This window comes from Tachysurus fulvidraco, chromosome 17 (genome assembly GCF_022655615.1).
Source record: "Tachysurus fulvidraco isolate hzauxx_2018 chromosome 17, HZAU_PFXX_2.0, whole genome shotgun sequence".
NCBI lineage: Eukaryota > Metazoa > Chordata > Actinopteri > Siluriformes > Bagridae > Tachysurus > Tachysurus fulvidraco.
Genome location: NC_062534.1, coordinates 23,548,404 through 23,561,413, shown reverse-complemented (window position 1 = coordinate 23,561,413; position 13,010 = coordinate 23,548,404). Strand labels below are relative to the sequence as shown.

At 46.4% G+C, this 13,010-nt stretch overlaps 2 protein-coding genes across 7 annotated transcripts in view; one reads left to right on the top strand and one right to left on the bottom strand.

Annotated features, from left to right (window-relative positions):
• The window catches only part of cep290 (centrosomal protein 290), a 39,173-nt gene extending 30,672 nt beyond the window's left edge, over positions 1-8,501 (top strand). For 3 of the 5 annotated variants that reach the window (XM_047802210.1, XM_047802209.1, XM_047802208.1), the window contains exons 38-55: positions 335-548; positions 751-888; positions 1,481-1,702; positions 1,853-1,987; positions 2,573-2,718; positions 3,611-3,769; positions 3,843-3,966; positions 4,265-4,831; positions 5,041-5,178; positions 5,300-5,386; positions 5,525-5,698; positions 5,793-5,909; positions 6,967-7,139; positions 7,222-7,363; positions 7,457-7,515; positions 7,631-7,725; positions 7,984-8,042; positions 8,223-8,501. In XM_047802210.1, the coding sequence (XP_047658166.1) occupies positions 335-548; positions 751-888; positions 1,481-1,702; positions 1,853-1,987; positions 2,573-2,718; positions 3,611-3,769; positions 3,843-3,966; positions 4,265-4,831; positions 5,041-5,178; positions 5,300-5,386; positions 5,525-5,698; positions 5,793-5,909; positions 6,967-7,139; positions 7,222-7,363; positions 7,457-7,515; positions 7,631-7,725; positions 7,984-8,042; positions 8,223-8,411 (2,938 nt within the window). In that variant the 3' untranslated portion in view covers positions 8,412-8,501. The remainder of the gene's footprint in view (positions 1-334; positions 549-750; positions 889-1,480; positions 1,703-1,852; positions 1,988-2,572; positions 2,719-3,610; positions 3,770-3,842; positions 3,967-4,264; positions 4,832-5,040; positions 5,179-5,299; positions 5,387-5,524; positions 5,699-5,792; positions 5,910-6,966; positions 7,140-7,221; positions 7,364-7,456; positions 7,516-7,630; positions 7,726-7,983; positions 8,043-8,222) is intronic. The other 2 variants (XM_047802211.1, XM_047802212.1) reach the window with 2 other exon arrangements.
• Positions 8,502-9,018: 517 nt separating this feature from the next.
• The window catches only part of c17h12orf29 (chromosome 17 C12orf29 homolog), a 4,040-nt gene continuing 48 nt past the window's right edge, over positions 9,019-13,010 (bottom strand). The window contains exons 1-7 of one of the 2 annotated variants that reach the window (XM_027135835.2): positions 12,586-13,010; positions 11,331-11,448; positions 10,970-11,065; positions 10,759-10,875; positions 9,888-10,085; positions 9,630-9,799; positions 9,019-9,487 (exon numbers count right to left, since the gene is read on the bottom strand). The exon at positions 12,586-13,010 is cut by the window's right edge and continues 27 nt beyond it. In XM_027135835.2, coding sequence (XP_026991636.1) covers positions 9,290-9,487; positions 9,630-9,799; positions 9,888-10,085; positions 10,759-10,875; positions 10,970-11,065; positions 11,331-11,448; positions 12,586-12,675 — 987 coding nt within the window. In that variant the 5' untranslated portion in view covers positions 12,676-13,010 and the 3' untranslated portion in view covers positions 9,019-9,289. The remainder of the gene's footprint in view (positions 9,488-9,629; positions 9,800-9,887; positions 10,086-10,758; positions 10,876-10,969; positions 11,066-11,330; positions 11,449-12,585) is intronic. The other variant, XM_047802245.1, reaches the window with a different exon arrangement.

The following is a 13,010-nucleotide window of genomic DNA, read 5'->3' as shown; positions in this document are numbered from 1 at the left end:
GTATTGTATTAGAACGATTCAATCCAAAACATCTACACAGATTTTCATCTCTAATCAGTAGCTGCTTCCTGGATACTGAGATCATTGCTGTTTATTATCGCCCTGTAGTGAACTAATTCAGTTCCTGTCTGACTTTAATTTAAATCCTTCAGCCTGATCTGATCGCTTCCCGTGCCTCATGTGTGATAAATTCGTGTTGATGTGGTAGGACCGCAGCTTTAGGGCTTTATAGGGTTTGGATTTGAGGAGAAGGGACTTTAAAGTGAAATAGGAATTTGGCATGATGTCAGAAATCCTGCTGATTTCCTCCTCCTCCTCGCTGTGTGTTCTCCAGACTGGAAGAAAGGCATGCATCCCAGATAAAGGCCATGTTTAAGGAATCAGAGGAGCTGAGATCCCAGCTGTCACAGATGGAGAAAGAGCTGCAGTACCTCAGCACCGAGCTGCAGGCCCAAAAAGAGGCCAACGTCCGCTCGCCGAGCAACACCATGAAGAACCTGGTTGAACGTCTGAAGGCCCAGCTGGCCCTCAAAGAGAAGCAGCTAAAGGTGATATAACGTGATATACAATGTGGAAAAAGCGTCCGTATCGATTTCCTCTCCTGAGAAAAACTCGAGCTACTGTCATGTCTTTAGGTCTGAAAGAGTTTCATGTCGGACGGCGTTTGGCTCCGTTCGCTATGCAGCATGTGTTTAAAAGGGAAGTGCAAGCTGTGAGCTGAGGTCTGATGTTTTTTTGTTCGCCGTGCAGGCTCTCAGTAAAGCCATGCTCGAGTTCCGGGCACAGATGACAGCCCAGGCCGAGCAACAGATCATCGCAAACGCGGCCCAGAAAGAAGAGGCGCTTAACGTTCAGCAGATCGTGGACAAACACACCAAAGAGCTGAAGGTCAGAGCTCAGACAGGACGTGCACACACACACACACACACACACACAGGGGCAGATTTTTTTTTATGATATATTTCTATTCCATAACTCCACCGGTTCTTAAAGCACATTTCTGTGCTGCAGCAATAATTTCCTTACAAATCATAAACCAGCTTTAATCGTTATAGTACGACTAGTATAATAACTACAGCATGCCTTCATATACACGCAGGGGTGCCAATACTTTTGTGCCCGAATCCCAGCCACTCAGGAAGTACAAACCCAATACACTTTATACTGTGCATATATATAACTAAAAACATGGAGCTGACAGAAACAAACAAGTTCTTATTTTACTAAATGATTTCATAAAGAAAATATCTACATCGTTTTATGTGAACGTTTCTAAATTATATTCTGTGTGAATTTTGTTCTATTTAAAAAAATAATAATACTTTCAGTTTAAAATACTTTCATTTCACTTTTTTTTTTTTAAAGATTTATAAACCAAATGGACTTCTGTGATTCTCTGTGTGTGTATGTGTGTGTGTGTGTGTGTGTGTGTGTGTGTGTGTGTGTGTGTGTGTGTGTGTGTGTGTGTTTACATCGTAAGGCCCGGGTAAAGGAACTGAACGAGGAGCTGCAGAGCTGGAAGGAGAACGTGAAAGCAGGGAAAACCCGAGAGAGCTCTCTGAAGGAGGAGGTGGAGAGCCTGAGCCGTGAGCTACAGAAGAACCAGAAGATCCAGAGCAGACTGCAGAGCGAGAAAGGAGATCTGGAAGAACACCTGGAGGAGCTGAAGCAGAAGGTCAAGAGACTCAGCAGCAGCCTGCAGGTACAGAGGCGCTGCCTGTCGTATCACTGACGCTTCATACCGACATACAGGGAAACATCAGCGAAACGCCACCTGGGGGCGCTGTTACACAAAATATTACACAACACAAATAGAAAGTCCTGTGTGTGTGTGTGTGTGTGTGTGTTGTAGGGTCAGACAGAAGGCGAAGTTAAAGGCTTCTCAGTAGAGGCTTTACAGAAGAAGATCCGCAGACTGGAGTCGGAATCGGACAGGAAGAACGTGTCCGAGCCACAGGAGAAAAAAACGGCGGTGAAGGACGACAAGGTGAGAACGGACACGGATTAGACCCAGAGTCTGATTGTGGTTAAAGAATTAATCTTTCTGACACACTACAACACCATCTAGAAACAGATCACGTGCATTACATCACTGCGCAGCTGAATTCTCCAATCCGATTGGTCGGTCGGTCGTTGTTTTTATTTCGCGGCTCCGTGACGACGGACAGCGGCTGTAACGCTGTAATACGTTAACGTTTCCATAGTAACACATCATACACAGGATGACCTACATACACCTTTATGACACACAGTCAAGTGTTGATTCGGTCCCTTTTTTGTTTGGAAACCTTTATTTTAAATGTACAGGAGTCTCAGGTGTCGGCGCTTAATTTCCCTGCTACTAAGTAGTCACAGAGACAGAGGGTGTTATAAGCACAGCTAAAAGAGTTACGAATCCGAGTGTTATAAAAGGTGTTATAACATGTTTATCTGTCTGTAAAGTGCCTTTTTAACCCCTAAAACTGTATTTTGTGTTGCAAGAATTGCCGTGATTTCAAAAGGAAAAAGAAAACATGTTATAGAACGTTCCAGAAGTTTGAACAAACACCTCGGGGGGTTTCTGTGTTTGCAGTCTAACAAAGAAGAACTGGTGAGGTGGGAAGAGGGTAAAAAGTGGCAGGCGAGGATGGAGAGAGTGCGCAATCTTTTAAAAGAGAAGGAGAAAGAGACAGAATCCCTTTCCAAACAACTGGCCACGCTGAAGGAGCTCTACACAAGGTCCTACACAACACTACACAACACTACACAAGGTCCTACACAACACTACACAAGGTCCTACACAACACTACACAAGGTCCTACACAACACTACACTACACAAGGTCCTACACAACACTACACAACACTACACAAGGTCCTACACAACACTACACAACACTACACAAGGTCCTACACAACACTACACAACACTACACAAGGTCCTACACAACACTACACAACACTACACAAGGTCCTACACAACAATACACAACACTACACAAGGTCCTACACAACACTACACAAGGTCCTACACAACACTACACACGGTCCTACACAACACTACACAACACTACACAAGGTCCTACACAACACTACACAAGGTCCTACACAACACTACACAACACTACACAAGGTCCTACACAACACTACACAAGGTCCTACACAACACTACACTACACAAGGTCCTACACAACACTACACAACACTACACAAGGTCCTACACTACACAACACTACACAAGGTCCTACACAACACTACACAACACTACACAAGGTCCTACACAACACTACACACGGTCCTACACAACACTACACAACACTACACAAGGTCCTACACAACACTGCACAACACTACACAAGGTCCTACACAACACTACACTACACAACACTACACAAGGTCCTACACAACACTACACTACACAACACTACACAAGGTCCTACACAACACTACACTACACAACACTACACAAGGTCCTACACAACACTACACTACACAACACTACACAAGGTCCTACACAACACTACACAACACTACACAAGGTCCTACACAACACTACACACCGTGCTGTAACTAATAAGGTCAGTGCTCAGTCATGTAAGGTTTGATTCCACCTCTAAACCGAACCCTTGCAGACTGGAGCAGGAGAAACTGGGCCTGCAGAGGAAGCTAAAGAGTCGAGGCGTGACGGCGGATCAGGTGCTGGGCACACGGGCGACCATCGAGGCAGACAAAGAGATCGAGGAGCTGAAGAAGAGGAACTGTGAGCTGGAGCAGCAGATCCACATCATCAGGTACGTGTGATCTACACCCAGTCGGCTCCCAGTGGTGATGTGTTCACTGATACACGCTGGTTTTGTGGTGCAGGCAGCAGGAGGCTTTACCTCGTGATGCTGCCATGGAGGACATGAACATCAGGAACCGCTATCTGGAGGAGAGACTTCACTCTCTGGAAAGCCAGCTGGCCAAGGAGCCTCCATCCAGGCCGTCTGTAAGAATCCTTTGCTTGTTCCTTTGCCATAATAGCTTACACGTAAGTATTGGCACCCTTAAGAGAGTCACAAGGTTTCCTCGGGGGTTTTGCAGCCACAACAGATTATAACACAAACATGACCTAGATATTCAGATATTAGACTCATTCCATCCACTAATTATAAGAAATCTTTAATCACAGACCCCCTCAGACTCCACTGTAAGAATCACTGGTCTATGTTAGCGTTTCTTATTCAAACTGGTTTTCTTCAACGTCACCATTTCCCCCCCCACCCTACCCCCAATTTGATTCCAAGGCGAAAACGCTGGTTTCTTCCTCCCAGTTCAGTTTCTTTCCTAACGCCAGCGAAGACGAAAACACACAGACCTTATCACTAAGCAAAGACCAAAACCTCCATCAACATAGAGATCATGAGATGATGGCTGGAGCGAATGAAGTACATGAAGACAGTGGACACGAAGAAACGAGAGATGCTCTGATCCCCGGTCAAGATTTAGATTTCGGAATCAAACCCGAAGAGGAAACGTCGCCCGTATGCCAAGATACAGCAGAACCGGAACAAGGAAAGGACGAGATCCATGAAGGGGAGGAAGAAGAAAGAAGAACAAAGTCTGTGTATTCTCAGACAGACCGAGAAATCGCTTCTGAAGAACACGAGGAACAGAACGAAGTAGAACACGTGTCAGAAGATCAGGGTGACGGAGAGCAAAAGAACAAGGAAACAGAGAGAGAACCAGGACTGACAGAAGGATCTCCTGAGTCTCCCAAAATCCAGACACATGGAGAAACGACTATGATGCATGCTCTTGGTGAGGAATCTCTCCCTTCTATGGATGAGACCGAACAGGAGAAACGAGACGAGGTACTTGACCCTTAGCGTGTCCCATTGAGAAAGATCGCCCAGTCGGCATCATACCCGCGTAGGCTTCCCGCTTGTGTTCGTTTTGCAGTGCTTGGCCCCCTTGCCGTTCTGTAGCAAACACGTATTTCTCCAAAACTCGCACTCATAGCGTCGCCTGCTCACCGCGTTTCAATTTCATGCCGTTTATCGAAACGTGGTTTTGTGCACAGACGTCCGGCAGGGGCTCGGCTGGGACTCCGACCCAGAGGGAGCACGAGCTACAGAAAGAGAACCTGAAGATCTCCAGTGAGAACCTGGAGCTGCGCTTTCAGCTAGAGCAGGCTAACAAAGACCTGCCACGTCTAAAGGTACGGCTAAGATCGCTCCAAAAGGTCCAATAAGTAATGTAGCTAAATTTCTTTAGACATTTCCAACCAGCGCGATCATTTAACGTCAACAACATTACACCACCCCCACCCCCATTTTTAGGCTCAGGTGTCTGACCTCAAAGAACTATGCGATGCTATGAAAAAGGAGAAAGCCGAGCTGCAAAAGAAGCTGGGGAATATCCGTGGGGTAAGTCGTTAACTTCCTAAACTTCTGCTGATTAGATTTCAGGGTTAGATTCAACCAATCAATCGATTCATCAACCAATTAACGAGCGAACGATTTAACGTTGTCGTTCCGCTCCGTTTTTTTTCTTCCTCTCAACAGACAGCGCAGTCTGGAGGAAGTGGAAAAAGCGCCCCCGAGTTGGAGAAAACCATCGCACTGATGAAGAAGGTGGTGGAGCGATTGCAGCGAGAGAACGAGAGCCTGAAAAAGAGCTCGGCGACGGCGATCCAAGAGCGGCTCACCGTCCTGCAGCACGAGCACCAGAAACTCAAGGTTTGACATGCAGCCACACCTAGAACAGAGCTCCTGCGTTCATGCCTGGGCTGCTTTCTCTAACGATGCACAACACCGGACTTGTCTTACTCAGGCGGAATACGACCAGATGAAGGAGAGGAATCAGACGACATCCAAACTCGAGTCACAGGCTAAAGGAACGGAGAAGATCGTGATGGAGAACGAGCGGCTGCGCAGAGAGATCAGAAAGGTCCGGGAAAGGGGTTCACACAGGGGTCACATGGCAACGTTACACAGGATATGGGTCCATCAAATAAAAGGAAAATGCAGATAAGCTTTAAGTAAATAAAACAAAATGAGATCTGACGGTCAGTATCTGATTACAGACCCGACCGATTAGACGCGTCTGTAAAAATCCGACAAATATCGATCAGCGTGGAGACATTTCATTCGCTCATATCGTAGTGGGTGTGGCCTGTTGTTGCTTGTGTGTATGGCCTGTCCAGCATTCATACCATAGTTCTAATAAGAAACTTTAAAACATATCGCATATGTTCCTTTAAGCTAACTGTAAACAATAAACACATTAATGACAGGACTAGATTATGTAAATACGCACAGGAAATGTCGCTTACCCCTGTAGCTAACATCACGGCTCGCTATCAGAGTGTGAGGTTTCAGTAGACTTCTTAACCTCAGCATTATCTTGTGTACAAAACATCCATTAGGGTGGAGTCAGGTCTCATCTAGCTCCTCCTCCTACCAGGACAGAGATAGACGGAGTCTAGACAGACGTCCACGTAGCTCGTTAAGTGTGTATAATTTGGTGAAATGTTCCGCGTTTAGACTTTCTATTTGATTCTGATTTGATTCTATTTGGTTCTGCTTTGATTCTGATTTGATTCCATTTGATTCTGATTTGATTCTATTTGATTCTATTTGATTTTGTTTTGATTCTATTTGAAATGAGAGAGTGTGTGTGTGCCCTGTGATGGGTTGGCACTCCGTCCAGGGTGTATCCTGCCTCGATGCCCGATGACGCCTGAGATAGGCACAGGCTCCCCGTGACCCGAGAAGTTCGGATAAGCGGTAGAAAATGAATGAATGAATGATTCTATTTGATTCTATTTGATTTTGGCTGTTTGTTCAAATTCAGCCACGCTCACATCCGATGGAGTTTCCCAGATCACCGCAGGTTTATATACAGAGAAGTGCTGAAGTTTAATACAAGCTTATCAACGTTATATAAAATGAGAATTTGCCCTCGTTTACAGATTAGCACCGAAATGTGAAATGTTCTGATGCAGGAATCGGAGGCTGCAGAGAAGCTGCGAGTAGAAAAGAGCAGTCTGGAGGTAAGAAACGAAAAGCTGAAGCTGGAGCTTGAGGAAACCAACCAGAAGCTTCTACTGGCTCAATCCAAGGTTCCATCCATAGATCGAGCAGATACAAAGACCTGGAAGTCTCAAGTCGTGACCAGGTATTACGCTAACAACGAAGGAACCTGCGTACGGAGATTTCCGACTGTCATTTTCAGCTCCACGTGTAATATTTCCTTGCAGGTTGTTTGAAAATAAAATGAAAGCGCTCGAGATGGAACTGTCGAAGAAGGACAAAAGTCTCTCGGAGCTCAAACTTCAGCTCGAGGAATCCCGCGAGAAGGAGCAGAGGACGCAGCAAACCGTCACACAGCTGAAGGAAGAAGTGTGTTCAGTAAACAACCGCTCTTAGATTTATGTGTCAGCACACACACCACACACACCACACACACGTCTCACATGCTTTTGTCTTTGCTAGCTCGAAATCCTGAAAAACATCCCCGGTGACGGCTTCGCTAAGGAGTTCACGTCTGTCAGGTATCTACACTTACGTCTCTTCATTTGGATGACGGCTTTTTAACGAGTGCCGAGGTTCGAACTCACAACCTTCTTAACGATACGAGTTACACTAAAGTTAACATCCGGTGTTCAGGCTAGAAAACCACCAGCTGGAGAAGGAGAAGCTTCGGCTCCTCGAGCGCGTCGGGAAATACGAAGAGCGGTTTGGAGCAGGTGGAGACGGACCAGGTAACGCTGCTCAGCTCGCATCACGTAACCTTTAGTTTGCTTACAGGTGAAGGAGCATTTTGAGCTCATATTTGGACCACAGATCGATTCACGTTAAGTTTCAATAATTTTTGTGGATTTAGAAAAACCGATATGATTTTTATGATTCTATTTTAATCATTAATTGTAAAATCTCTGGTAGAAATAAAGCAATCAATCATTTTTAATAAATCAAGAAAATAAATAAATAAGTCCTTTTTCTTCTGATTCTCTGTCTAGGATACAAAGAACTTCTGACCCAAATAAGGTCACTGAGCGCTGAGAAGATCCAGCTGCAGGTATTTCCACATGTAATTATAAAATATCATACGACCCGAGCCGGAAGGGTTAAAGGTCAGGGTTAGGGCACGTTCGACTCGGTTATCAGCATTTATGTGACAGGTAGATTATACATCCCACCACAGCGTCACCTCGAACGCCTCCTCTAACGATTCGCTCGTATCTGTTATTACCCTAAGGACGAAATCCGAAGAATCACCAAAGAACTGGCGAACTTCGACCCGACGTTCTTCGAGGAGCTCGAAGATCTCAAGTTCAATTACAACGTAGAGGTGAAGAAGAACATCATCCTGGAGGAGCAGCTGAAAAAACTGGCAGAGCGCTTCGGAGTAGAAGTGGACATCCCAACAGACGGGTCACTGAGCTGACACGGAGAGGGAGAGGGAGAAAGGGGAGGGAGAAGGACAAGGAGAAATTAGAGGGAGGAGAAAAGGATGGAGAGGGACAAGGAGAAAGGGAGGGAGAAGGAGAAAGGGGAGAGGGAAGGACAAGGAGAAAGGAGAGGGACAAGGAGAAATGAGGGAAAGGGACAAGGAGAAAGGGAGGGAGAGGGACAAGGAGAAAGGGTGGGAGAGGGACAAGAAGAAATTAGAGGGAGGAGAAAAGGATGGAGAGGGACAAGGAGAAAGAGGAGGGAGAAGGAGAAAGGGATGAGGGAAAGGGACAAGGAGAAAGGGAGGGAGAGGGACAAGGAGAAATGAGGGAAAGGGACAAGGAGAAAGGGAGGGAGAGGGACAAGGAGAAAGGGGAGGGAGAGAGAGAAGGGGAGGGAGAAGGAGAAAGGGAGGGAGGTGTAAATGCTTCCACTCAGAAGCTCTGACCAGTGTATTTTTATAGTTCAGGTATTTTGTGTGTAAAAAGTTTATTTATGAAGAAAGTAAGTCGAGTGTTTTTTATCACAATGGTGACGAGACAACGTGATATTTTTTGTCACTGCCACAAAATTGTTCCTTCATGTCAAAAAGATTTCAGAAGTTCAGTTGAAAGCGTTTATTGGAGCAGTGTTTATATATGTACATGTTTCATACTAAATAAATTAAATCCACAATTAATCTCCCTCTTAAAACCGAGAGCATCTCAACCCACCGATTCAGGCTCGTGATCGGCATCATGTCCTACATCTGCTGTGATTAAACGCTACTTTAGGGCAGAGGTTCAGGGAAGAATTCTACACCGCTGCTTCATCCTGAACCTCGTTGTAAAAGCAGGTCACGGTCGAGGAGGAAAAGGAATGTCGTGTAGCCGATCAGGCTCCGAGCTGGACGTCTCTGACGGAGCTGAAACGACGTCCGGCGAGGCATGAGAGAGCGAAGAACAGGTTCTTCCTGTTGTCAGGTGAAACGTCCAGGTGGAACGGGAGCTGGGATACGCGGACCACCACAGGCCTGGAGCTTAAGGAGGTGTCGCCCTCGGGCCACTTCAGACCCAAGTGGTACCGATGTATCTGTAATGAGAGATAGATAGATAGATGGATGGATGGATGGAAGTCAGAGGAGAGATGGATAGATCACATGGTATTTACAATGCCGATGACGAGTCATCGCCATAGAAACAAGAAAGAGAGAGACAGAGGTGGAGGACGTTACTTTGACAAGCGCTCCGTCATTACAGTGCCAAACGATTCCCTCCACACGGCCCTCATCACTGTCCCGAAACCACGAGTGCAGCTGATGGAACTCCACTGCAGGAGCGTTCCTCACACGCAGGATTCCATGCGGCACCAAAACATGGAGCGGATTCTTCTTACTGCCCAAACCTGATGTTTAAACCGGTGTTTAACATTTCAGTAGCTTTTAACTTCAGACACGTTTTCTTTTATAATTAGCATTCCTAGTAAGGCTCACCGTACGGGTTTCCGTTCACGTTGGTCCCAATGAGCTCCAGCGTTTGCTCCATCAGCTCGCTCAGAGGAACGCTGACCATTTCCAGCACAGCTTCATCCTCGTCGCTCGGCCTCAGGACGAGAGCCTGTCGGGCATCGTAGTCGACCACGGACGCGTGCCAGCAGTACTGCTTGTTAGATCTATCCACTGGAATCCAGCCTTCAAAAGAATCCCATATAAACAAACCTTTCAGTTCGAAATGTCCTATAAATCACACGATTCATGTGTATGCAAGTATCACTCGAGATTAGCTCCGCCCACTAAATCTACTCCAACAGAAACACGTTTAAACATTAACGATCATCTCACTTCCGTATTCCATTAGAGATTTGTTAAGTAAACAGAATGTGTGTAGGAATAACAACTATATTCTTAGCCCCGCCCAACATCGCATTCATTTGCATATCAGCATTTTCTTCTTATACAAAAAAAAAGTAAAAATTAAAAGTAAACTAACGACCTTTTAACAGCACGGTAGAGAACCGGTCTAAACACGATCACAGCGTGTCCTCTGGTCCGAGCTCACTCGCTTCTGCACAACTTCATTTGTAGCTACGGCAGGTGTCAGAGTGAGAAAACGAGTCGACTCCGAATCGACTCGTCTGCAGGAAGTGAATCGCCGTGCGTTTTTACGTTTAAATAAAAACGCTAAACCGAGCCGAACGTCTCGCAGACGCGCCGTGCCGTAATTGTCCGTCCGTATAATCGGCTTCATGCTTCATGTCCATCGCGCTCAGGTGATATTTCTCACTTTGGTAAAGATTCCATTCAGGGTCGAATCAAACCGCAAAGAGACGGAATCATTGCGTTTGTAAACCGTAGGCTTGTTTACCTGGGATGTGTCCGTGCTCATCAGGTACCGGGTGACCGCTCTCGTACCGCACACGGCGTGCAGGAATCCAGGATTCAGGAACGGTCCGGAAATCTTCTTCAACATTCCACGTGAAACCTCGAGTTAGAGAACACGCGTGTTTTACCGTACCGTCCAGCCCAACTGTAACCTGATTCTGTAACTGTAATGGAGATTGGAATATAAACAATACCTTTACAGGTCTTCTGAGCGTGCTGATGTTTCTTGAACCTCTTGTCCGCCTGCTTGGTGGGTTTCCGATCCAGACGAGCCCAGAGGTACGCTTCTCCTTCAAAACAAAAGAAAACGATGATGCCGACATCGACATGATGCTGGACATCGTTCTTCGTACGCGATCCCTAATCTCTGCGTACCGTGAAGGTGTGAAGGCTTGTTACCATGGCAACAAGTACGTTAAAAGAAACTGGTCGTGGTGGGTTGGAGGGAGGAGGGAGGGGAGGTAAGGTTTAGGAGCTGATGTATGAGGAAGGGTGCATAAAGAACACAGGACATGACATCACACTATCTATATCCAGTATGCAGATGTGCGGCACCTCTGTACAGAGTGACGTAGCAACACGTGCCGTCCAACTTTTCGGTGGCGAGCGCGTGGTAGACGTCCGACTCCACGGCGGCGGGGTTCAGCGTTTCAGTGGCGACCACCTGAAAATGCTGAACATAGAACATGCTGAACAAGATTAGCCGAATGAGACGATTAATAAACCAATAAACAATCTCATATATTTATTTATTTATTTATTTGTTAATGTAAAAGGGTGAAAAATGTTCATGAGACAAATAAATACAAATACGCACTACAAATAGACAACGTCCCAAACCGCAACACTGATGTCCCCTACACTCATGTCCCCTACACTCATGTACACTACACTCATGTACACTCATGTACACTCATGTCCCCTACACTCATGTCCCCTACACTCATGTACACTACACTCATGTACACTACACTCATGTACACTCATGTCCCCTACACTCATGTACACTACACTCATGTACATTCATGTACACTAATGTCCCCTACACTCATGTACACTCATGTCCCCTACACTCATGTACACTACACTCATGTACATTCATGTACACTCATGTCCCCTACACTCATGTACACTCATGTCCCCTACACTCATGTACACTCATGTCCCCTACACTCATGTACACTACACTCATGTACATTCATGTACACTCATGTCCCCTACACTCATGTACACTCATGTCCCCTACACTCATGTACACTCATGTCCCCTGCACTCATGTACACTCATGTCCCCTGCACTCATGTACACTCATGTCCCCTGCACTCATGTACACTCATGTACACTCATGTCCCCTGCACTCATGTACATTCATGTACACTCATGTCCCCTGCACTCATGTACACTCATGTCCCCTGCACTCATGTACACTCATGTACACTCATGTCCCCTGCACTCATGTACACTCATGTCCCCTGCACTCATGTACACTCATGTCCCCTGCACTCATGTACACTCATGTCCCCTGCACTCATGTACACTCATGTACACTCATGTCCCCTGCACTCATGTACATTCATGTACACTCATGTCCCCTGCACTCATGTACACTCATGTCCCCTGCACTCATGTACACTCATGTCCCCTGCACTCATGTACACTCATGTCCCCTGCACTCATGTACACTCATGTCCCCTGCACTCATGTGCACTCATGTCCCCGCACTGATGTCCCCTACACCCACGTACACTACACCGAGAGAATAAGTGCGCGGTTTGGAACGAGGCCCATGCGCGTGCCCGTGACTCCTTACCTGACCGTCCCGTTTTCTGGACGCTTCTTCTTTGACCTCAGTGAGAAAAACACACGGGATTTTCTGCTGCACGGACCCGCGGCGCCTCATGACTCTCACTCAAGCGTCTCTACTTAACTTAGTTGTCACCGTCAACACAGCGGGCTGCCATTCAAGCCGTTTAAAGTAACATCAACGCAGAGCCAACTGTTCATCTGCGCCGATCTGCGGGAGAGATCAGACCTTTCTGCTGCCACCTGCTGGACCGGGGCATAACTGCTGATCCGGAGTCGAGATCGATTCAGTGAGGGAATAAAAAATGTTTGGTAGGGAAATGAATCGTTCAGTATAGTGAAGTGTGAATCAATAGTGATGGGGGGTGATTCAGCATTGGGGGGTGATTCAGTGTGGGGGCAGTGATTCAGTGTGGGGGCAAAGTGATTCAG